This window comes from Bactrocera tryoni, chromosome 5 (genome assembly GCF_016617805.1).
Source record: "Bactrocera tryoni isolate S06 chromosome 5, CSIRO_BtryS06_freeze2, whole genome shotgun sequence".
Classification (NCBI taxonomy): Eukaryota; Metazoa; Arthropoda; class Insecta; order Diptera; family Tephritidae; genus Bactrocera; species Bactrocera tryoni.
Genome location: NC_052503.1, coordinates 12,864,823 through 12,890,192, shown reverse-complemented (window position 1 = coordinate 12,890,192; position 25,370 = coordinate 12,864,823). Strand labels below are relative to the sequence as shown.

The 25,370-nt window shown below is 33.6% G+C and overlaps 3 protein-coding genes across 4 annotated transcripts; 1 reads left to right on the top strand and 2 right to left on the bottom strand.

Annotated features, from left to right (window-relative positions):
• The first annotated feature begins 437 nt into the window (after positions 1-437).
• Positions 438-3,872, top strand: LOC120776572 (integrator complex subunit 7). The gene is made up of 2 exons (XM_040107335.1): positions 438-2,085; positions 2,146-3,872. Exons 1-2 carry the CDS (start codon positions 541-543, stop codon positions 3,724-3,726), a joined length of 3,126 nt encoding a protein of 1,041 aa, XP_039963269.1. The 5' UTR covers positions 438-540; the 3' UTR covers positions 3,727-3,872.
• Positions 3,873-3,899: 27 nt separating this feature from the next.
• Positions 3,900-4,489, bottom strand: LOC120776574 (probable 28S ribosomal protein S6, mitochondrial). The gene is made up of 2 exons (XM_040107338.1): positions 4,378-4,489; positions 3,900-4,308 (listed from the first exon to the last, which is right to left on the bottom strand). Exons 1-2 carry the CDS (start codon positions 4,420-4,422, stop codon positions 3,910-3,912), a joined length of 444 nt encoding a protein of 147 aa, XP_039963272.1. The 5' UTR covers positions 4,423-4,489; the 3' UTR covers positions 3,900-3,909.
• A 734-nt stretch (positions 4,490-5,223) lies between these two features.
• LOC120776573 (myophilin) lies at positions 5,224-22,694 on the bottom strand. 2 transcript variants are annotated; one of them, XM_040107336.1, is made up of 4 exons: positions 22,394-22,694; positions 6,866-7,085; positions 6,351-6,472; positions 5,224-6,254 (listed from the first exon to the last, which is right to left on the bottom strand). In XM_040107336.1, the coding sequence occupies exons 1-4, from the start codon at positions 22,445-22,447 to the stop codon at positions 6,084-6,086; spliced, it is 567 nt and encodes a 188-aa protein (XP_039963270.1). In that variant the 5' UTR covers positions 22,448-22,694; the 3' UTR covers positions 5,224-6,083. The 2 variants fall into 2 exon arrangements, with proteins under 2 accessions (XP_039963270.1, XP_039963271.1); XM_040107337.1 differs by lacking the exon at positions 22,394-22,694 and adding an exon at positions 7,219-7,303.
• Positions 22,695-25,370: the final 2,676 nt, after the last annotated feature.

Here is a 25,370-nt window from a genome sequence, read left to right as displayed (position 1 = left end):
GAGGGGGGAATAATTAAATATGAAATTTTTTTAGAAAGGTTCAATATTTAACCATTTGTAGTAACATTTTAGTTAAATTATGTAATGATGCGTTATTTTATATGTTGGTATAGTTAATTAAATGTGCCTTGGCAATTCACATAGAACTTTTGCTTCGTGTTGCGATAGACATTTGAAGAAAAGTTCGAAGTACTCATTTCTCTCAGTAGGTTTATATAAAAAGTTTTCGACGCAAAGCCAAACAAAATGTTGGACAACTCTCTTCTAAAAAAAACCATTGAAAGTTAAACTTTCATTGTGCCATACCCTTGTTTTCTGAGCTTCGTTGTTTCAGTATAAACTGTCACGTGAAAGCTGTATGTGGGTAGGCCATTAGTGCGCAAAGAAATATGAAAAGAAGAAACACTGTTTGTTTTGCCGGCTGGGACAGTAGATGAAGTGCTTTTGTTTATTAAATTAGAAGTTGTTGCAAGCCAAGCAAATTTAACAATTGTTTTGAATTTGTGTACTGAGTTTTATCAATTTTAATAGAAATAGAAAATGTCCTCTTTATCGGGCGTTCGAGTGAATCTCTTCAACGAGAATTTTCTCAATGAATCCGAACAGGATGCCAATTCCGTGTTGACCGAACTGGATAAAGGATTACGTTCTGCAAAGTTAGGTGTGCAGTGCGAAGCCATAGTGCGTTTTCCAAGACTGTTCGAAAAGTATCCGTTTCCAATATTAATAAACTCTTCGTTTCTGAAACTGGCAGAGTTCTTTTGGAACGGTTCGAATCTCTTGCGCTTTTGGGTATTACGAGTATGCCAACAAAGTGAAAATCACTTGGATAAAATTTTGAATATTGAAGCGTTCGTTAAACGTATATTTATGGTAATACACTCGAACGATCCTGTTGCGCGTGCATTAACTTTACGCACATTAGGCGCTGTATCACGTGTGATACCGGAAAAACAGCAAGTACATCATGCTATACGTCGGGCGTTAGACAGTCATGACACTGTAGAAGTGGAAGCAGCAATATATGCGAGTGGACAGTTTGCCGCACAATCACGTTCATTTGCTATTTGTATGTGCGCTAAAATTTCCGACATGATTGAATCATTACAAATACCAGTTCCGATGAAGTTACAACTCATACCAGTTTTAAGGCACATGCATCACGACTCTAACACATCATCACTGGTGAAAGATCTTTGTCTCAATTTGTTACCGAAGTACCCCGCTGAAAGCTTCGTGGTGGCTATACTTGATTCACTGACCCAACTTTCTATCCGTACATTAACCGGTGTACCAGATCAAGTAAAATTGTTGCTTGACTTTTTGCAAGATAAACGAAAACCTGTCCGAGCGCAAGTATTGAAATCACTCACCCAACTGGCCGATCCACAGTGTGTACATGCTTGGCCAAAGAAGGCAATGAGAGAACTTTTAGTCAAGGCACAAGGTTGTGAGGATTCTCGCGAACAATATCTTTATTTAAATATACTACTTAAACTATGTGATTGTCCCCTAACTTGTCATGCATTGTTAAACGAAGAGCAAGAATCAGTGACGGAGTTGTGTCTTACGTGTATTTGCCTAGATGACTATGCCACCGCCAGTCAAGCCATGTCAATCTTAGCCGCTCTTCTGACTTATTCAGGCGGCGACAAACAAATTACATCTAATATTATGGAAATAGTAAATATACACATGGAAGGTTTAATTTTCTGTATGGTAGGCGAAAAAGAAAATGAACGCGAATTGAAGAAAATACTTTGTTGTGGTATTAAAATTGCCAGTGTAAACAACGAATTCGGGACAGATTTTGTCAACATGTTGGCTGACTTAATTACCGAAGAAATAGAATATCCACCACGGAATGCTGAAATGATGTGCGATGCGCTAGGCGCTCTTGGTTCGCATTTTCAATTGCGAAAATTCGCATCGAAAAACTTGAGCACAGAAGAACCCATGGACATTGATGACGTGCAGCCATCAACATCGGCACAGGTTGCATTGTCAGCGCAAGCAAAGATTGAAGCGGCGAGCGCTGCGAGTGAAGAAGCAGACAAATCGGTAGTAGCAGGTGGAGAGCCAACTGTAAGTGTGTATGTGCATATTTTATAATAACCTAATCCTAAAAATATATTTACTTTACAGGATAATCCAGTGTTAAATCGTCTGCTTTTTATTTTACATAAACTGAATGCCATTATGGATGCTGGTGCAAAAGAAGATCAACTGCATACAGTTGAAATTCTAGCATCCGTCGCTCTCCAGTCTATGATTGGTTGTTTCATACCCAAGCAAGTGATGGAATGCTTTGAACGTTGTTGTAGCAAAGTAAATTGTTGGAATCAATATCGCATAGCAAGATCGGCAAGTCGTTTTGGACAACACTATCTTGCTGCACATATGTTTTCTAAAATATCCCAGATCACTGTTGTGGACAAACTACATTTCTTTTTGATGGGCTTAGCACAAATGGGAAAAGCCGAATGTATATTAAATTACGGTGTGGAGTATGAATATATGCGCGACAACTATGAGCAGTGTGCGCCTTTACCTCCCAGCGTAAAGCCTGAAGATAAGTCGTCTAAAACATCAACATCTGTGCTAAAACAGATGCCGCTCATGCAGCGTTTGGAATCTGCAATCAATTTGTACTGGCAAGCGCTCGCTAGTCTGCGTGCTAGTTCATCGCCAGCCAATCCACTTACATTTCAGCTGGAGTATTTAAAGTTACGTGCACAATTTTTGCAGACACTTTATATGGCAGTTACAGTGAAAAACGCACAGATTATTGTACCACCACCGGCAATTGCAGGAAGTTTAGCGCAAAACTCTCGTGATTACTTGCAAAAGTTTGGTCATGTTACCAATCAGTTGCGCAAACTAGTGAAGGCATTGAAAAGTTGTGAAGAGTCGTACTCACGCCTGTATAAATCTGCTTTCGATGCGGATCCAGTAACATTAGAGTTTTTGGAAATAGCCGAATATCAATGTGCTTTGTTTGCACATATTGTTGAGACGATTTGTTTTGCTACGCCCTCAGACCCTCCGGCGTTTTTGACTAATGGCCAGTGTCCAGAAACTCGCTACTTTGCATCCTGCTGCCACCGCATGGAGCAAATGCAACGCAATTTGCCTCAAGAACCATCGAATGCGAAGACTATAAGTAATCGACACTTAGAAATTATTCTAAGTGAAATTGAATTGATCACTAAAACTCCACTATGTTTACCACGTTACTTCTTTCAAGTCTTACAATCTACACAGATTAAATTATCTGTTAGCCCGCAGCCACGTAGTCCAGGTGAGCCAGTGCTTGTACAATCAGGCAGTAATTTAGTAATTAAAGTAGAAGGTGTCATCCAGCACTATGGTAAGCGACGTTCCATGTATCGTAGTGTAGATGCCGTACAATTGACATTAACATCACAACTGGTTACACCTCGTCCTGCAAGTGAAACACCTAAATCTACAACTTCTGATACAGTTACACTAACACAAACAGTTAAACCACAACGTGACTTCTTGACTGGCAGCTTTCTTTTGCCAATTTCAAGTGGCGGTCAATGGCAGGTTACCTTGGAGACATATGTGATTGATGAGAATGGCATCACATGGTGTACGGGGCCGAAAAACTCGATGCTCGTGCGTTTGTTAGAAGATCCGGCAAAGGCAACAGCACCAACACCATCAACGTCCGCGCAAGCTGGTCAGACACGTAGATTTTAGGACTAGATTGTTAACTCAATTATGGTTTAAAACAAAATATGGTGTGTATGAAAGAAATGCTATAGGTTTACTGAAATATTTCAGTTATTCTGAGGTTTATAGAACGTAATAATTTTTATTTTACTTGCATATCAACAACTTTAATAATTATAATAAAAAATAATTGCTTCAAATTTGCAAACCTTACTTTTGGAAAGGATAATAATCTAAGCCAGAATTGTATTTGAACTTGCGTTTTTGTTTGCGTTTCGCTATATCTATCATTTCCTGGACATCCTTGCGATAAGCCGGTGGCAACATTTCCTCATGGAGTGTGCATTGGAATTCTTCAGGTTCTTCTATTTTAAATATACGTCGTCGTACAATGTCAATGTCACGACCGAACTCTTCCATAAAATCACTTATTTTCGTTGGTGCTGCATCAAACGATATGTTGAAATAGGTGCCTTCGCGATGTACTATACCGTGTTCACTGATTTTGTGCGGCAACGCTCTTGTACCTAAATTCTCCAATTTCCTGATTACGCAGCCTCTGTCTAATAGTGTTCCGGCGGTGCGCTTCAATACGGAAACAATCTCGGGCTAAACGTCAAAGAAAATAAAAAGTGAATTAGTTTTCATGAATAAAAACTTTAATGCAGAAGTACTTACTCTGGACATTTGTCGTAAAACCATTGCCAATTCATAGGAAGGCATATTTAATTGTTTCTTAAAATCGTCGATTTAGTAGAGCACTGTGTTATGAAAGTGTACAAAGTGGAAAAGTAACCTCAAAGACAAAATTATTTCAGTGATGCCATGTTAATAATTTTTCCCTAATTAATTTATGGGTAAATTGGGAAGTAACGAAAACTACCAAAAGGAAACGGAAATGTGACAAAATGAATGATTGTATTAAATACATAAATTTTTAAATTACTTTTTAAAACAAAATGAGGAAAATATTAATAAGAGCTTTTTGTATAAATCGTTAAACCTTGTGTAAAAGAAAATGAGTTTGTATAAATATATGTATGTATATAGTTTAGTGATGACGTAAAAAACGTCCCCAATGAAAAGGAAACAACTCGGTTATAACCGCGTAATCGGTATCTACACCAATAATGAAGAAGAAGTATATGCAAACAAACAAACATGGCTGAATCAACTCAGCTCGTCGTGGTCTGAGACGTTCCTTTCTGTCCATTGCAAACTTCTTGGCAAACTTAATATACCCTGTTCAGGGCATAAATATATGGTATAATTCTTCCATTTAATTGAATACATAAATATCATCATATAAATTTGACATACGATTAAAGATAAATAGAAATTTATTTCAAATGAAGTTGAATTTTTTAAATATCTTTATTTAAGCTATCCTTTTATATTTTCGTTTTAGGCACTACTTTTTGTGTAAAAGTAAAGAAACAAATAATCGATCGCTAACCATTAAATCAATATTCCACAGCTATACTTACCGGATTAACATTTTGTGCTTAAATTAAAAACATTTTATAGTAACTATTTGTAATAAATTTTATTTCAACATGAATTAACAGTTCAAATCAGTATACTAATACGTATCACTGTGGGTGTGTGTTATTGTATATGATTCATAAATACTTTCTAATTTATGTTTAACGGTAATTATATGGGAGAAGACACTTTCGTTACAGTATTTTTTACAGGTGGTTATTATCTTGCGATTTACACTTTAAAGGCATACAATTTTTCCAAAAGTTCTTATTGTAAATAATTTATTATTTTTTCGAAAAATATATTTATCTTTTTTTATGCATTAGTGTAAAATGTTTGCAGAGAGAGAGTTTCTTTTGTTGTACATACATATATGTATGTAGGAGAATAAATATGTTCAATATAAATGCTTAATGGCACGAACGAGGCAATTATTGTATATGTTACGTAAATATATACATACACACAAACGCGCCTCTGGTACAAAGTATTATTTTCCCGTTTTATGTTGTATTTGTAAGTGCCGATTTAGTACAAATCAGAAAAAAGTGTATTATTAAATATAAGTATAGTGTTTAAAGTTACAAAATCAAATGTTTTTGTTTATAAAAAAGTTTACAATTCTTTGTTGTTTACGATAGAGCTTAAAATATGTTCAATATAAGTTTATAAAGTTAAAAAATACATGGAATGCAAAATTTTGAATACATTTGTTGTTTTTGGGGTTTTGCGTCTTTTTTAATATAATTTTGGACACTTATGGAATGCTTAAATATTAAAATGCCGCTAAATATATAACGCTGCGTGCAACCACATCCGTCCATGTATGTACCAATAGAATTGGTTTAACCGGCCGCACGCGCATACCCGCTATACTATTTGCTAATAGCTAATAGCATTTACATGTGCCGAGTGTTGCCGAAATTGATGCCCGACTGATTGGCACCCTTGTTTGAGCCGTACTGCAGTGAGATGACATTTTGACCGGCGCGCAATTGTTCTTCGGAGAAGTTGCGCACATTCTTATCGGCTTCTTTGGGACCAATTGATGGCTTGCCGTAGTTGTGTGCCTGTACAAAATGAAAATTTACAAGCGTTTTTTTATTATGCAATTTTGATAAAAGTTTATGATTAGAATGAATGTGAATTCAATATGGTTTTATTACCTTGCGGCCTAAGGATTGCAGGCATATGACTACAGAGTTCAAGTTTTGTCGTTCCCAAAGATCAACACTCTGGAAGGTCTCCTGTGTGGGTACGCCAAAGTTTTTAGCACAGGCCAGGAAAGCTAATAGAAGAGAATACAATGGAATAGATAAAAGGTACTTAACAACAATAGATAATATACATATGTATATACATAAATAGCGTTGGCTTCAGATTGTATGTTGTTTATCAATATTATGTGAAAAAAATTATTATTCTTGAAGTATGAATTTAAAGTAAATTAAATTAATATTAAGAAAAACTTTAAAATATTTTAGGTTTAACTCTTTCGACTGTTAGAATTCAATATCCGTAAATTTTTATAATATATTCTTATTAATTTGTATGAACATTAAATTTATACGAAATCAGCGGTCGCATAACTGGTTGGCAAATGGCTTTCACTGAATAACTAGTCACATATACATATGTATGTACATTAGCAACACTAATAAAATTAATTTTTATCACTCACCGGAAATATTCTCCATGCACTTGAAGGCCATTTTGCTTTCGTTGACTTTCTTGATTGAGCCCGGTTGCAATGCGTTGGCCAATTTGCACAATAAAACACCATCCTTCAGCACTTCGAAGAAGTTATCCATATCACCGGCTGTGTTGATTGGTTCGCCAGTAACAATCTTGATCCATTCCAGACATTCTTGAGCCAACTCTTCGCTGTATTTTGAGTTAATCTGAAAAGTGTTTCAAACAGTTAGTGTTGATATGAGTTAAATATGTACACGTATATGTTTAACGCTAATTGTACAAATTGAAAATTAAAAAATTTATCTTTTAATTGGATCTCAAGTGAAATCACGATCTAACCTTATTTTGATACATTTTTTGCTAATTAAATGTTAAAAACGATCCTATGAATTCGATGTGCAGATCACTTGTGAAGCAAGAAAATTACTAGTATATGCACTTAGTAATTTTCGCAATTAATTGGTGTACAAAAATGGCAAGTACCGAGAATCTGTTCGCTGCTTTTTCTGGTATCATTATCATTGGAAATTGCGCTTATCAATGTGATAAGATTGGCGATTGTCGCTGTATTTTCGCTAACATTGTGCATAGCACTTATTGGAGCACACCCAAAGGTAGTGCATACACATCTGCATATAGTATCTAAGTATTTTTATTACCCTTTAACTATACCCTACAATCAGTACTCTCTGTTGTGTATATTATATATTTAGATTCGATTGATCGAAATCTTTTCTTCTGCCTAAAATGAATCACAACTGCTCCAAATAGGTTGTAAGTTTACATATATGAATATCTATGTAGATATGTATGTATATTAGTATGCCGGCTAAATATGGTGTCGGCTTAGCCAATTATGCTTTTTCAAACATTGCGAACTCTAGCATTTCTCTTCATTTTTGTTTTGTTTTTTTTTTTTTTCACCAAAATCATTTGTGTCGACTACACCTTTTTCGGCAGTCCGTATTGGAATAAGCACACACAGAGGTATAATTGTATATATTTTCAGAAAAAGCGAGTCCGTATATGGTAAACGACCGCAACATAATTCAAGCTTGTAAAACATGCTGACATTGCAAGTAGCGTAACATATACATACATATAGTGATGGACTTGAACAGTCATGTGTATGCATGTACATATGTATCCATAGAAGCCAATGAAAAATTCAAATAGACCATCTACTCAACTAAAATCAATTCGATTGAGACAAAATCGATTATTTGGTTTTACTACATATAAATTAATTTGTTCAGCACTTTGAGAAATTGCTTTTGACGCTTGAGAACAAAGGCGGTAGGCGACAACAACAATTTACAATTTATTTAGAAATCTCAAGAAACTTTAAACGGGATACAAATAGGCCAAAACTGTGGTTCGATCTCAGCTCTTCACCAACGAAAAAGTGCTTTCCTGTAGAAAGGCGCCCCTTGATACACAATGAAAAAGTTCCGAGCATACAAATATCTGCAGTGTAGAGCTTCTCATAAAATATATTAGCCATTCAGCGGCCGCTTAAAACATGTAGGAACTTCGTTTTTTCGAATAAAGACATTAAAATAAAAGAAGGCAGAAGCTCGGCCAAATAAATAGCGACTTCACAACATTTAAGGGAAATACGTTTGTTGTTGTTAGCTTTGGAGAATATTTTATTTTAACATTTGAGAACTTTTGTATCGTAAATGTTCTATAAATAATAAAAATGTAAAATTCGGCTGCATCGAAGCTATAATACCCTTCGCAAATGCATTTATTATCGCATAAAAGGGTAGAAAAGGATCTTTATCTTGAAATTAATCGGCCAGTTCGTACGGCATGGCTTACTAGACTCAGCTCGTCCTACTGATCATTTGTATAAATAATTCCTAAGGCCACTGATATTTCCTACTGGGCGTTGCAAACTTCGTGGCAAACTTATTATACCCTATTCAGGGTATAAAAATTAACAATAACAGGTTCTCATTACCGATACTTAAAACAAACCACTCAAACATTTCCCGATCACGTCAGTCAGACACATCCAGCCATGAGCTTTATTAGGGCGAATGATCTCATTGTTAAAAACAAAAACTCGTACATGCAGTTAATTTGAGTAAGCGTTATCGCTAATTGTAAGAAAACAAAAACAAGAATACTTATTAAATGGAACAGTACGGCGCTTGATTCAGTTACCTATTTTAAAATATTACATACATAGTTGTATGTAAATATGTATTGGAATGTATGTATATGAAGGGTGTGCGCGTAAATATGCTGGCTTTGTTGTTTCTAGGTGAGTCTGTTTTCCGTAGGTTATCAATACACGTAAATAACGAAACATGTTTTTAATCAGCATTTCATATCTGAACGAGGTTACTGACTAAACGACAGAGATTTATTACCAAAAGATAATAAAAAGCGAAAAGAAAGTGTACTCTCGACTACGGAGACAATGGCTTCAAGTTACTAGATTTATTATCAATGCCGAAACTATTCGTGAATTTACTATGTATGCGTAACACAGCACTGTGCATTGAAATAGAATCACTGTTATCAAAAACCATAAACAAGTTTTCATTAGATATAATTTTCACAAGGCTACTTTAAGAGAGACCATCATTCGCATTAATTACAAAATTTTTAGATTAGTATTTAAAACAATTTATTATATACAAATATTATATCGTTAAACTTAAATACTTTAAATTATAATATATGTATACATATATAATTTATAGATCACATTTATATTGCAAAAGGTTGTCCGCTTGTTCTCTAGTGTTCCGCGCTCAATCTTCACATTTAGGTGCTCGGGAAGAGTTCTAAGTGGCTAAAGAGATAATGCGTTTCCTTTGGGGCTGCCATAAACCGATAATTTTGCTTACTTATTTGACGATCATGTTTCGCGCGATTGACTACCGATATACTTGATAGTTTGTCCTTCCAGTTCTGGAATATAAATTATCCAGCCGGTTCCGTAAAATAGCGAACTCTTTTGAAAGAAATATTCTTCTGGTGATATTGATTTTAGATAAGATACCAAAAAATATTAAAGATTTAAATCATGAAGCTTCTGCTTTGTTGAATATCCACAAGACACACCGGAAGATCGAGCTCGGCTAAATACTAATTTCAAAATTATATTATATTTAGCATTTTAACAATCATGCAATCAAAAACAACAAAGTCATAAGCGTGTCGATAAACAAAAAATTATATAGCAAAATAAAAGAAAGCCAGGTTTCAAATTCGCCAGTGCAAAAAAAAAACAACGCGAAGAGTTTGGAAAAAAACACTCTATTATTACTCAACGATTTTTGCCTAAGCCTGAGTTGTGGCTGAGCTTTAGAATTTGCTTCTGCATAATTAATGGCGACAAGGAAAGATGATTAGTGCCCGAGCCAAGCTCGGAATGTGCAAGTTCAAGTAGGAGCGGTAAATATGAAACCATATACACATACATATAAACTTTTTAAATATGTGTAAGTATGAGTAAAACAGGCAGTGGAAATTGCGTGAATGGAATCACTTTAGCGAATGCCGATGTACGACAATAACTTTTGTCTCTGATTGACATACTACAATTAATGTTTCAAACGGCAAAATATACATATGTACATATGTACATATATAACATTACCAAGCACACAGAATATTTTATTCACACACTAATAGTATGTGTGGCTTTCATGTCAGTATCGGGGCGCAAAACTGCCTGACTGTCTGTCTGTCTTTTCACTGTCTGTTGGTGGGCACAATATACATATACTCGATGACCACAATAACTGACGCCTTTGGCTGACAGTTTTATAATAAATTTTAATTTATTTATGCAGCAAAAAATTACTTGTCTTTTCCTTGCTGCAAATAGTTTTCGTTATAGAGAATATGCAAATTAAGCCGTTATTTCAAAATGGTAATGAAAACAGTGTAAATTTAGTATGCTGGAAGAAATTATGGGGATGACGGTAGATGACAAACAGAAGAATTTTGGCAGTTAATAAAATGTTGAATAGAAATTCAATTGGCATATGAATCATGCTTATTTATATCTATGTATGTACATACATATATACTCTATGTATGTGTGTATGTATGAATGCCAAAAATATAATGTTTGCACAATATAACAAATAAGCAATTTATAAATGGCAACTACAACAAAAACGTTAAATTAATGAGGTCACAGTGCTGTTATTACAAATATTGTTATTCCCTGCATGTGTGTGTGTACTGAGGTTCGTATAAAAATTGAAATAAATAAAAACGATTACGCAAGTTTCGCCTCACTCGCTAAATTATGATAACTTTTATACATATGAGCGTTGATAAACACCATATAAGTATGTATGTTATATTTATGTATGTATGTGGATGTATATTTGAAATACATGTTTTTCTGGAATTAGTATATTTACATACAATTATAGATATGTATGTATGTTCCATCTGATCAAAAATGACCCGTACTGACAACCATTGGAAAAATAACACTTCAGCAAACTCGTTAAATTTTTTAATGCTGTAGTTTGGATCAAATTTAATCAGATGATATATTGTTTTAATAATTTTTTTCTTAACACTTGAATAATAAAATATTGTTTTTTTCAAATTCAAGATTATGTTTTTTTAATTATCAAAATAATAAAAACTAATACATAAAATGTATTCGCAAATATTTTTATTCCTTATCAAGCTATTAATGTTGAAATATTCTTTCCCACATTTGAGGGACAACATTTCAAGGAAAACTTAAAGCTTAAGTTGCGGTTAAGAATTACATAATTTACTTGCATAATCAAATATATTATATACATACATACATATGTATATGTGTATACATATGTATGTATGTATGTACCATATATCAGCAACGGTCATTGAGGTTCCAACCAAAGATTTACACAATATACAAGTATGTAGCTTTTTTAATCGCGTTGAGACTTTTATTTATAAAATAAGAGGTGAAAAAATTAATTTAGCAATTTTAAATCAAAACATTTATTTATTAATCAAAATTATAAAGCTATTTTGCTCACCAGAAAGCAATTATTACTTTTTGTGTATTTTTATGTTAAATAATTAATTTTTTGAAAAACGATCTATAATTAGTAGTAACGAGATTCGATGATCAAAATCAAGTGCTTGTATGATTTTTTTACTTAACAAGTTTTCTACGAAATTTGGCACTTGAGGTAACTCTACAATTTTTAACAAATTATTCAGGTCGGACAACTATTGCTTATATGGTACATATGTACATAGCTGGCAAACGAACTGCACGACCAGTATAAAGATCTCTTTATATATTTTCATGCTATAAAAAATGCACTTATGAAGAGTATTAAAGCTTCAATGCAGCTTAAGTTAACGTTTTTTCTCTTCAGCTTCGAAAAATAATTCTATAACCTTCAAACAAATTTTATTTAACAATTGTTCCTAATAAGTTTTAATAGTAGAAAGAAAGTCTGCGCCGCTGAATAGACCTTTTCAACGTTTATTTTTTTATAACCAAATATTTGGTAATCTTTGCGCTTTTGGAAGAAAATGTAAGAGCCTAAGCCGTAAGTTTGTCATTAAACAAAAAAGTAATAGAAAGTCAGAGCCGTCAAAAATCAGTATTTAATAAAGTACGTTGGTCACCCTTTTGTTAAATATGTAAATATTCACCCAAATTTAACCACACGATTCTGTTGTAAATCAACAGGTAGCCCAAATTTATCAGTCATTGACTGCCAGACACCCAACATATGTATGTACATACATGCATACACATACATAGATATGCGTCAAATCAGTACTTTTGGAGTCAATAGAGCGCTTGTTGGCCACTTGCCAAAGATGGAGTGGCGACTGCCCCAATCAAACTTATACCGCTATATGATTCGAAACACAAAAACATGTCTGCTCAGTCTTCAATTGAGACCTTGTCATATGTTTTGGAAGAAGGAAATGCAATAGTAACACGCGTTAGCGACTAATAAACGCACGCAGCCAATTAAAGCCGTTGGGCTGAGTAGAACTTTTATGTGAATGAAAGTGGTATGCCCACAAATGAAGGAAGCACACGCTAGCAGAATGTTTGAAAGTGGAATGCGGCATGTAACTTTATAGCAACATTCATTCATACATACATAAACACATACATAGTACATACTTTGTACACATGTGTGTTTCTGCAGCAAAGGCAAATGCAGGCATATATAGAATGTTTTGAGCGTGAAAACAGACAATCAAAGTCGGCTTACAAATTAAATAGATAAACAAAAGAAGTGTGCTTTCGAAGTGGAAAATAACCGCGCCACACTTCAATCATACAAACATATTTTCCAAACAAGCATGCTTTTACATATATGTACATAAGAATATATGTATGTATGTATGTATGTATGTATATAATTATGAGCTGATGTCGCAGACCGGCCTAATTAAGTGCCTACGAGTAGTGTTGAACACTCGTGCTTACGGTCGTACACCTCGGAGCGGAATCTAACGACAATGGCAACATTTGTCAGTGGGTGTTGGCGATATACATAAGTATGTAAGTACGTCACTTTTAATTTATATGCGCGGACTTTATATGTCATAAAATGGGCATGAGGTGCACAGAAATGTGGTGGTAGAAAATTAGACGATACTGCTCATTTCGGGATTATTATTTAACAGGTGGAAAATGGACGCCGATTGCAATAATTCTGACTATGTATTTTATAATGAATTATTTAATTTTCCAACATGATTGATTTGCATCTTTCGAGGGTCGACGGAAGCTTAGAAAATACAATAAAATTTTCACGATGAAATAATGTAAAGGTGAAAGAAACATCGGTATCACGTATTCGTACAACCATAGGCACTATGTACAAGTTCCAAATGATATAATAATACTGAACATTATTGGTGATTCATTTCCAAACTTCGAGGAAACGCACAAAACATATAATGAATACATGCAGTGTGGTCAAATGTGTCGTAAACCTACATATGGAAGTAAATATTAAGTGTTTTATTCAATACCTGTGCTTTGGCTTCAAACAAGTTGGGAAAGTGACACACAAATAGACGCTCATTTAAAGCACAAAAGACAAACGGTTATGTAGATAGTTGTTTTTTTTAATAGAAAAACGGGTATTGTGAAGTGGATCGCCTACGTAGTAAATTTTTAGATAGTTTTTCAATTTCCTCATTTCAAGAGATAAAATTATTCGTGGATACACAAATATCCATACATACATATGTATATACATACATACATATGTATATACATACATACATATGTATATGTACGTATGTGTGTGAATCTTGAAACCGCCAGCGTCTACTGTGGAGCAGGTGAATGTGTAGCGGTAAAATAAAGACTAAAGAAATTTAGAGAGTTAGCATTTACAAATGCTAGTTAAAAATTATCTCTGGATCTGTGTATATCCAAAACGTCGTTTTCGGAAGAGATTAGAAATTATATAAAATTACTACTAGTCGAATAAAATGTATAGGCCGAATACGTAATGTCATTTGAATAATGGGTGTATATTAAACTTATATAATTGAAATCATCAATCTTAGAACTTGACAGGCACTTTTATAAATATCATGTTTTTTTTGTTAAAATTCATCGAAATACACGTACATACCCACATATATAAACATATGTATGTACATATAATACGAACCCATCTAAATCGATAACGAATAAAACAATCTATTAAACATTGAAGCCACAAAAACTAGTAAGGCATTGTAGACAGTTCGAGACTACTCGAGGAAAGCAATTTTCTCGCAAGTAAAAATTTTCAATTCCAAAATTTTGAAAAAAAATTAAAATTTAATTTTTAATTAAAAAATTTGTATTAAAAAAATCACATGCTTGAAGACACAACCTCTAAACATAGTTCCTCAAATAATATAACTGCATTATTCAGACTGCTGCAACTTGTCTGTTAGTTATATGGGGTCTAGGTCGAGTTTTCACCCGATTTTATTTATTGTAAGCAAAAATATTCACGGTTATAAGAAAACCATGCTCTCTAAATTTTGTTAAAATAATTCACATATTGGCTGATATATGCGGTATAAAGTCAACCGGAAGATGGAAAATTTTTATATTAGGTATGTATATTGAAGCTAAGTTAAATTCGGTCAATATTTCCCGACCCAATTTAACTTATTTATAGCACACAGGTCAGGAAAGGGTCTCTCTCTGAAATACATATGTACATGTGCTTATTTTTATATGCATGTGCAAAGTTAATTAAACTAAAGAGCAATAAATAATTAGTACCTTGACAGCCTGGTCACTTTCATTACCATAAAAGCTAGTAAATATACATTTTTATTATTGTTTAAGCAACTGTAAAAAAAAATTAAAATGTCAGCACAATTACGTTAATGCCTCATTTTAAAGCCATACATGTACTGGATACTTGTCAGAAATAAAACCAAACACGCCTCGTATGGGCAAGTGCAAACATAGCAGTCAGTAAGTACATAAATGAACATATTCTAAAAATGACTCATCTTCAAAGTAGTAAATAGCTCCATTATATAGTACATACATACATACATATGTATATTATTCGCACATAGATTACAGATTTTGCTTTGTTGAGGGGTGGCGTTTGTTTATAAGCCGCTGTATATACATACATATGTCTGTACACATGTACATGTCTGCTCATTCATATACACACAAGTGCTTTGTAAGCACAAATATCAAATTTGTTTTCACATATTTTTCCATTTCCAGCATTTAGCATTCTAGCCGAGTTTTTGCGGCCGTTTGATGTATTTTGTGTGAAATCATGGTCAAGGCGAGACTGATTGCTGTAAAAAGTTTTCACGTATTCACTTAGATATGCAATGTTTGTAAGCATACAATGTGTTGCAATGTAAACAGTAACAGCCTATGAATGGGTAGAAAACCAACCTTGAGTTCAGAGTGACTTTGAAAGATGTCTACATCTCCCGTTTTTGTGGGGTAAATATATTTTTTAGATATCACAATTTTATAAAACGGTTTCACAAAAACAAAAAGAGGAGAAAGCAATAATTTATAAAGAGTTTGAGCCGTACCGAGCCATATTAGTTTCTTAGAGAGTAGTTTCATCCCAGAGATTATAATAAATATTTGACCAGCCTGCTAACTTGGATTAGAATGCAAATTGTGTTTGAGGCCCACGTTGTGTTAACCGTGTACTAAATTTCATTTAGATGCATACTGCAACATTATATGCATTCAAAAAAAACAATTTATTTCGCATTTGAATTAAGTTTTATATTTATTTTCTAATATCCAAAATCTTAATTGAAAATTACTTAATAATTTGTTATCCCTGGATAAAAATTTATCGAAAACCGAGTTGAAAATAAAATCGAAAAATTTTGTGTTAAATCGGTTTAAAAATTAAAAAATTTTAATTTTATTTTTAATTCAAAATAACGAATAGATCGGTTTAAAAATTAAAAAAATTTAATTTCAAAAATTGTAATTTTATTTTTAATCCAAAATACCGGATAGAAGAAAAAATGTTAAAAGTTTATTTCCCGTTTGTGTATTTCATTTTTTACTATTTTGGTTACCTTTTGAAAAGTAATGCTATTTTTAATAAAATATTAACGTAGTATGACGCTCTTTGTTTACCTTTAGGTATTGAATTTCAGTTATAGATATGGAAATCCTTCTTTCTTAACCTTTTTCATTAAATCTTTTAATTGGAAAATTAATTTTTTTTATTTGTTACCCTAATTAAAAAAAATATTTTGTGTTTTTAATTTTTTGTGTTTAAAAAATTTTAAATTTTCAGTTATTTATCCCAAACATTTTGTATTGCTATATAGATTTTCAATACCGATTTCGGTACAATTTGGAAATTTAATTTGTAATCCCAGACATTTTGGAAGTTCAAATTTCCAAAACTGGAATTAAAAATGGGGAAAATATTTTTATTTAAAAATATATAAAATTATTTGTCAAAATATTGGAAAAGAAAATTTTAACAAACAAATTTGGATTCATACATAAATAAAAAAAATATTCAAAACAACTAGCACATTTCTGGGGATATCAATTAAGAGTTTATTAATGCCTGTATGGTATATTTTTATTGTATTATACTTAATAATGTTTATTTTTTTAAGCGGCGTATGTTTCCAATTTCTGTTTTGATTTTATTCCTTTTTTTTAAGTATACCGAACATGTGTTTAATTCATGTTTTCTTACCCAGTAACAAATGTTAGAAAACGATACAGAAACACACACATAATATACATTTATAAATATGTTCATATATATGTACGTACCTAAATACGAATATGTTTTAAGAGTAGCTTACTTTGTGGGCCACAGTGCCTGCCTTCTACCAAGAATGGGAGTAAAACTCTATTTCACGCTGCTAAACATATTAAGCGTTAATTTCGAATTATATTTAAGCTGCGTCATCTACATATGTACATATATAAATTTTTTGCAAACAATATACGTATGTATGTACACGTGTTTGTTTGTATGAAAACACAGGTATGGCCACCCCAACTAGACTACCAGCTAGCACATAAAAAAGTCAAAGGCTACACAATCAACAGAAGAATTAGAAAAAAAGTTTTAATCTTTAAATAAAAACAAAAACAAAAGCAGGAATTTAAATGACCCTTGGGCACATTGCTTTGCTATTTTTCGTTGTGATAATCATCATTAACGAATACGTTTTCACGCTGCTGTGCTGATATTCCATTATAATGTGGTGTCTTGTGAATGCTGAGCGGAAATTTTTCTGCTTTATAATTGTCTCTGTGCCAAATATACACAAAATTGCAATTTAATAATAAATTATGCTCTTATATGGAAATTGTTGTTGGAAGAAAATCTATAGAATTAACTGCCGAAGCCGAAAGTCATTTTTTTATTAACTTATTATTATAGAAATAAGCAAGTCAAACACAAGCTAAGCGCACAAAACCAATTATTATTTAGTGAAATTTCACGGCATAATCGATGGTTAACTTCGCTCTCCCTTGAAATTTCTGAATATTTTAGTCTAATAAATGATGTTTTTTCGGCACATCGACAAATTCATTGGGGTTTCGGATTGACTAATTAGTTTCTTTTTCGCACAAGCATACAATACATAGAGCCAACAATTTTTTAGTCATCTGCAAGAGTAATTTGTTACTTTCGAAGAAAAAATCGTCTCCAGCTAGTGCCAACAAAGCAGGAAGTACATAGACAACAATAAGAAAACGAAACCTTTAGTCAATGTACAAATATGATAAATATCATTGTGTTGGCGTTGGAGTCGCATAAAAATTTGGTATCTAAATATCGCGAATTTATGATGATGTCATCGTTATACTGGTGATTCAGAAGTTAGCGTTTTAGTGACTACCAAACATTTGATTAACAATGAAGAATTCCGTGTTTTTACGCAAACGGATGAATGGTCACATGTGTGCACACACATGTATTGGCAAATTTGTATGGATATGGGATAAATGCAGATAAAGATACCGCCATGTGAGAAAATGTGGTCTTAGAGGGCGCATGCGCGCACACTTAATAATTATTTAGCAGCGTCTGTCAACATTAGCAATGAGGGTACGGATATACATACATAGCTCAAAACCCAACATAAATATGTATATACAACAAATATATAGATTTCACACATGCACACAAAAATATGTATACTCATACATGTACATATGTATATGTGTGTATCTACAATAAACGGCCAAAATTTGAAATATTCACTTATTGCCTTTTTTGGCGCCGGCACTTCACTAGGTATTCAATCCCCATATAAATTGCGCTGTTTTTTACGATGTTCAAGTAACCTAGAGCCGGCTAAAATTTTGTTTGCGACACGCTAACTTTGATCCGGTTTTACGTACACTCATACATGCATAAGTGTGTGCACAAATTTATTTATTTATTTATTTTCAATTGTTTGACGGTTTTTTCATCTCTTCTACGTGTTTGTCAAGTGTTGATTTTTCTGGTGAATCTGGTGATTATTAACAGTGGGTTATGCAATGCAGATCTACATTTTATTATTGTGCACACAACTTGAATGGAAGTCATATTGTCATCGCCTTTTTAAAACGCTATATAGATATGTAGGGGTATTTATTTTCGGATTTTTGTGTCTGATATTAATACTCACACTTACCAGTATATCGGTCAGTAATGAAGGCGAGAAAAGTAGGTGAAATATTGTGAAATGTTTTGATTGGTCACTGCTTACTTAACAGCTTGATTTAGCTTTATTTTTGTGTGGTCATGAGTACATAACTACTTGCATTTTTATATTAAGAAAAATTACTTTTTTGCAAAATAAGTTTTTTGAAAGAATTGCAAAATTTAAAATTTTTACGTAATTTCATTTAAATCACTTGAAAAGCCAGAAAAATGTTTACTTAGGGGCAGTGAACAATCATCAACAATTTGAAGTCTGAATTAACTGAAAATTTCAAATTTTTACTGGCCAAAAACACTCATATGTTTTTTATCAGCAGATACATCATTTATGTATGTACATATACTTTTTTCTGAAGTTTTCCCCTCTTTGTGTCAATCATTAACAATTCCCCTCATAATAATTTTCAAATGTCTTTCCATTAAAATTATTATTCTCAATATTTAAGTGCAAATGGTCTCGCATGATTGCCAAAGTCATCGTAATACTCAAGCCAAATTGGATATTTCCCCTTTATTAGATTTTGTGTATATACTTGAAGTGGTTCCATTACTTCATAAATTTTCAATCTTTGCTTGCTTGAAAACCCTATGGTAGAATTGAGAAGTATTAAGCCCAGCTGTTCAGAAGCGGACATTTATGAAGTGTAAGAGTAGTGGACTTAATTTATTTATATAAAAGAAGTAAAAATAGACAGTTCTTGGGAGGGAAAGAACGTCTGTAAAGTTTCAAATCAATATCTCTAAAAGTTAGAGACTACTTTATGAATAAACTGACAGACGGACGTGACCAAATCGACTCGGCTTGTCAGGCTCAGTATTTCTATATACTTCATAGCGTCTTCAAGGCTTCCTTCTGAGTGTTACAAACTTCGTGGCAAACGTAATAAACCCTATTCAAGGTACAAAAATTAAACCGCAGTCACTTTAAATTTCTAAAGTACGAAAGTCAATATCCAAGATTAATTACATATGTATGTACATATATGGGATCCAAGTCGACTAGTATCATACCGAAAAGGGCTAGTGTTGCGGCAATTCATTTCTCAGAATGGTTATCATTTGTACATTTGCAATTACGTATGTATGTATGTGTTCCCTCTCGTATTCATATTTTGTACTTTGAAAAGTAAATTGTTGATAAAAATTAAATAACAAACACGTAACAGCCGAGTGTAAATTCCATCACCCAGCTCAGCGTGGAGCAGGCAGTGGAGGCAGCTGACCAGGCATTCAACGAAACAAGCGGAGAGAGATAGGAAGGGCACGAATACAAATATGACTGCACACATATGTACATACATATATGTATATATGATCTCAATGATCGTCAGTGTTGTTTTGCCGATACCATACTTTCCCGTCCATGCCGTACTGAACTTAAATTTGTGTACATACATATGTATATTGCTTGTGTAAATAGAACACACTTCCATACGTATACACATTCATACGTACATATGTACATATGTATATACTCCGTACGGGTATTAAATTTTCGTCCAAAGGGTGTACACGCTTGGAGTGGAGTGAAAGAAAGAATTACTGCCATAAAAGTGCTTGTGTGGACAAACAGAACTAAGCACACAAATGCAAATGCATTTAACACATATACAAGTATATTTATGTATATACAAATCATGTCTTTTACATACTACAGGTATTTATTTGCAAGCTTAGCTTTCGCTAACTTGTATTCTAGACGTTGCAAAGCGACCGCCATGACGTGTAAGGTGAGCAAAGTACTCTATGTGGAATTATTTTCAACTGTTTTGTTTGGCTTTGCTTGCCCAATTCGTTGTTGCCATATATAACTGTCTTTCCGTGGCTATAGTAAAAATGAAAATGTTATTGAAATGGAAATAAAAACTTAACGTTGGAAATTTAAAAATTTTCATATTGGCAGAAAGTCTAAATATTTAATTATCATATTTTGTAGCAAGCCAGAAATTATTTTTAGCTAATATGCACATATGTATGTATGTATATTATCTACAAGTGTATAAGTATGAGAGGGGACATGAGTAATACACAAAACAATGCGGTGACATCATGGAACCATTCGTAGTTTAAACAGCTGCTTCCAAAGCGCAAACGTGGTTCCCGCCACATTTGTGCCTGCTTATGTAGATATACATAAGTATTTAAAACGATATACAGAAATGTAATGCTGGGATGTAATATCTATTTCACTAAAAACGTATGCAGAGACGCACTGACAAATGCATGCTTACAACGGTAAAGCGAAGATCTCCCCAAAACGTTTCTGGCTTGGACCTTTTTTCAGCAGTCGTGCAAAAACACTAATTGAAGCATGCAATAATCAGATATGTAACTAAACTTTTGAATGGAAGACATACATATAAGATAGGAAACCAGTTCCCATATTGCAGCATACGCGGCTTCCATACATATGTATATTTAGAAAAGTGCACATGCCAGCCATGTTAGTGTTCACTTGCATATAAAACACGCGATGCTTCTAGTTATATAATACCGTTTTCACTTCATCGCTTTAGTTGGTGCAATTTAAATCGTTAGGGTGTCATTTTACCCTAATTCGTAAATGTGGATTATACGATTAAGTGCCCGCCACTTTTTAGGGCTAATCGGCGGAAGGCAAGTCTACAGAAGTTTTTATATTATGTAAAAATTGAATTAAATGTTTTTTTTTTTTTCTGTATAAAAAAGATAAATAATTATGCTAGTAAGCGAAGTGAAATTCATTTCCTTTGTAAATGAAAATAATAATAGTAAACAAAAACAATTTACAAATAACAAGTGTACGTCCATTCATAAATTTCAAGTTAACGGTGAAAAAGCTTATAGAAAGAACATTCATACCCCTCAAATTTCCTTTTTACTTTTTTTAAAGTATCTAAAATAAAAATATCCCTATAAGTTTTTGGACACCGCCGTACTGGACGAAATATGCATATTTGTATTTAACTAAATTTGTATATGTACTCGAAGTACTTACATATACTTAAATGTAAATATAGTGAAAGGAGAAATATATCCCGCTTAATAATTCTTTGAATTTTATTTTCCAAATTATCGAGGTCTCACTGCATTTACGTACGGAAATTCTGAAGGTCGTCCAATGCATCTTCGTGTGAAGCCAAACGCATGCCATTGGCAGTCAAAGTTTGCCGCGCTTTTGCTCATAAATACATAAATATGTTTTCCTTACGATAATATATTAAAGAAGTTTTCCCTAAGCAAGCATAGAATATGTGCACATTTACGGCTTTATTTTGGTATAACAAAAATGCTGAGCTCCTTGCTACACGCTTGTTATGAACTGTAATTTGTTTGTTCCCTTCCTTAATTTTTATTGTACTTACTTTGCGTTGTGCCTCAGCAGCAAAACCGGACTTTGGTGCACGATTCGAAGACATTTTGGCTTTAAACGGGTTTTTTGTTTAAGATTACTCCTTTAGTTTTTGGTAATAACGTCAGGCGCTTGAAATGAGTTCTTTAATTAGCGGTTGGAGTTTTTGTGACTATCTTTGATTTTTTGGTCACAATAGATACTACAAATAGGCGTAGATGAGTAGGTGTTGAACGGGATTTTCGGTTATTTTATGGTATCACAGAGAGCGAACAATCGCATCCACACGCAACGAATTTTAAAAATTTACTGTGACTGTAGTTGGAGCAGAATCAATCAACAACCCAATTCCCCCAACGTCCAAAAGGTTTCCAAAGGTAAAAGCTCGTGGAAAAGCTCGCTGATTGCCAGATTGCACTTAATAAAGTTATCTATTTAAAATGCCACTTTTTGTATTTATAAGCTGTTCCTAACTACATTTATTTCTTAATTTTTTGTAAATTTTTTGAAATTCATTACTAATTTGAAAATTAATTAATTTTTAAATTTTGGTACCTATATTTTAATAATATGGTAAATAGTAATCGTGGTTGCCGTATATATATATATATTCTATCATTCTTGCGTTTATGTCGGATAGTTAAGCCTTACCAATTTAATGTCAGACTTGATATACTACGAAAGTTATTGCATTTTTTTTAATTTAAATTTTGTTTTTTTTTTAATCTTTTCACGTGAAACTACATTAAAACATATGTGCACATGATTTTCAAAACGGTCATATTAGCGGACCGGTAGAATCGGCAGCAATCAGGCAACGCCAAATATTTTTTTGTATTCCTTTTACATTTCAACTTCCAAATATTGTTTATTTCTGAAATAATTTACGAAATTAAATTTAAATGTCTAAATCGCGCTCAGGTAGAAAATCCAGCTTTGTTTGGAATTTTTTCGATGCGGACAGCAACGAAAAGGCTCGTTGCCGAATATGTAAAAGAATTTTCTCACGCAAAGGTTGTTGCACTTCTGGTCTTATCACACATCTGAAGAAAAGGCACACGGAGGTATTTTTATTACACCTGAATAAAGGATTAGTTTGTTTAGAAGATGATGAGAACGATGAAATTAAAAAAGAGCATGATCAAAACCACCATTCAACTAAAGATAATTTAAAGAAAAAGAAACACGGCAGAGAAAATCTCGAAAAAGAAGAATCTTCAATAGATTTACAAAGTGTCACAAGTGAGCACTCATCCGACAGTACATTGGTTTTTCCAGAAGATGATGAGCCGATTAAAAAGCCCATCGAGCAATTGTGTCTTGAGGAGGATGAATACCCTATAGTAAACATTGAAAGGAAACAAGGTAGAGATAATCCCTTTCAATCTGCGTCAACGACACAACTCGCAACCGCACAGATGGAAACGTTGTTAACAAAACAACTCCAAATTCAAGCTAAATTGTATAAAGAAATTAAAGAAAAGTTAGAACAAATCAATACACATATAAAAGAATCGGAACGTATCAATCGAAAAAAGTTTCGTTTGAAAGTTGAAAAACTCCGTCTGCAAAAAGAAGAGTTCAAAAAGAAAGAGCTACATCGAAAAGAAATGCAGCGGCTCCGATTATTAGAATTGGAAATACTTAATAAGAAAAATGGCCAAGATCAGTTACATTTTAATTTGGGTTTAGTGTGAAGAATGTCTGCTAAAAGAAACACTAACCATATTAGAATTAATATTAGCTTGGAAAGAACGACTGTTTATTTTAACCTAAAGTTAATGTGTAAATATAGTTATCTTCAGTTCCAAAAATATTAAAATAAAATTTAAATTTGTTAACAAATTGGTTGTTATTAAGTATTTATATTATTATTCTCTTATTTGTTCTTAATAATGGTTGCTCCTGTACTGACAGATCTGTACCACCGAGTGAATTGTCGTTAGGTGCAAAATTGACGATGTTATGAGTATTTTTATACTTGTATCATGAACGTTTTACATAGGATTTCAAGACTTTAAAGCGTTTCCCAACTCACGTTTTCAAAGTCATACACTTTATAAGTCCAAACCCACCGCACCAATCGTTTTCAAATTTTTAGCAATAAATTTCGAAGAGCCGCCCCAGCATTACCTGAACAAAGTGGATATCTAGGATTACTATTTTGAGTTTTTGATATCAGAATATTCCCCAAATGTCATATTCTAAAAGATTTCAACTGTCAGCAAAAAAGAAAAAAATCAATTATGGACCTTGTTTTACATGGATTAACCAACCCTAGAATAGAATAGAATAGAATTTAATTGAGGTATGCACTGCGACCTTGGGTCTATTGTGCCCTCTCCTAACTCACAGGAACTCATCAAGCCCCAGCAAATTGATAAATTCTAGTATTTTGCTGAGAGCAAGAGAGTTGATGTGATCCCTATCCGGAAATATAGTTCCAAGGGCCTTAGACCTTCGTCTGCAGACTGCGATGCAGTCGATTAGTAGGTGCTCCGGGGTTTCAGGTTCCCTGTCGCAGAACTGGCAGTTAGCGCAAGAGGCAAGTCCTAGGTTGAATAGATGCCTTTTCAACTTGCAGTGGCCGGTATAGGATGCGACCAAGAGCCTGAGTTTAGTCCTTGGGAAGTTGATTATCGATATAAACCTATTAAGGTTGTACCCCCCTATTAGCAACTTGGCATGCCGCATGCCATGCGCCCGTTGCCAATGACCTTCTCTGCCCACTCTCTCTTCCCTACTGAGCAGCTCCTTTAGTGTGTGGGCCCACCCCAGTGAACGGTTCGGGCCCTACCATATTTGTGGAAGCTGCGGAGTGGGCGAGCTCGTCAGCCAGTACATGGCCGGCTATGCCTCTATGACCAGGTACCCAAATTACATAGGTGTACTTGGTTCAATTCAGATAGGCTGTTTAGCCGTTCTCTACACTCCTGCACTAGCAGTGATTTGATCTCGTAAGAGGAGATCGCTTTTAGTGCCGCTTGGCT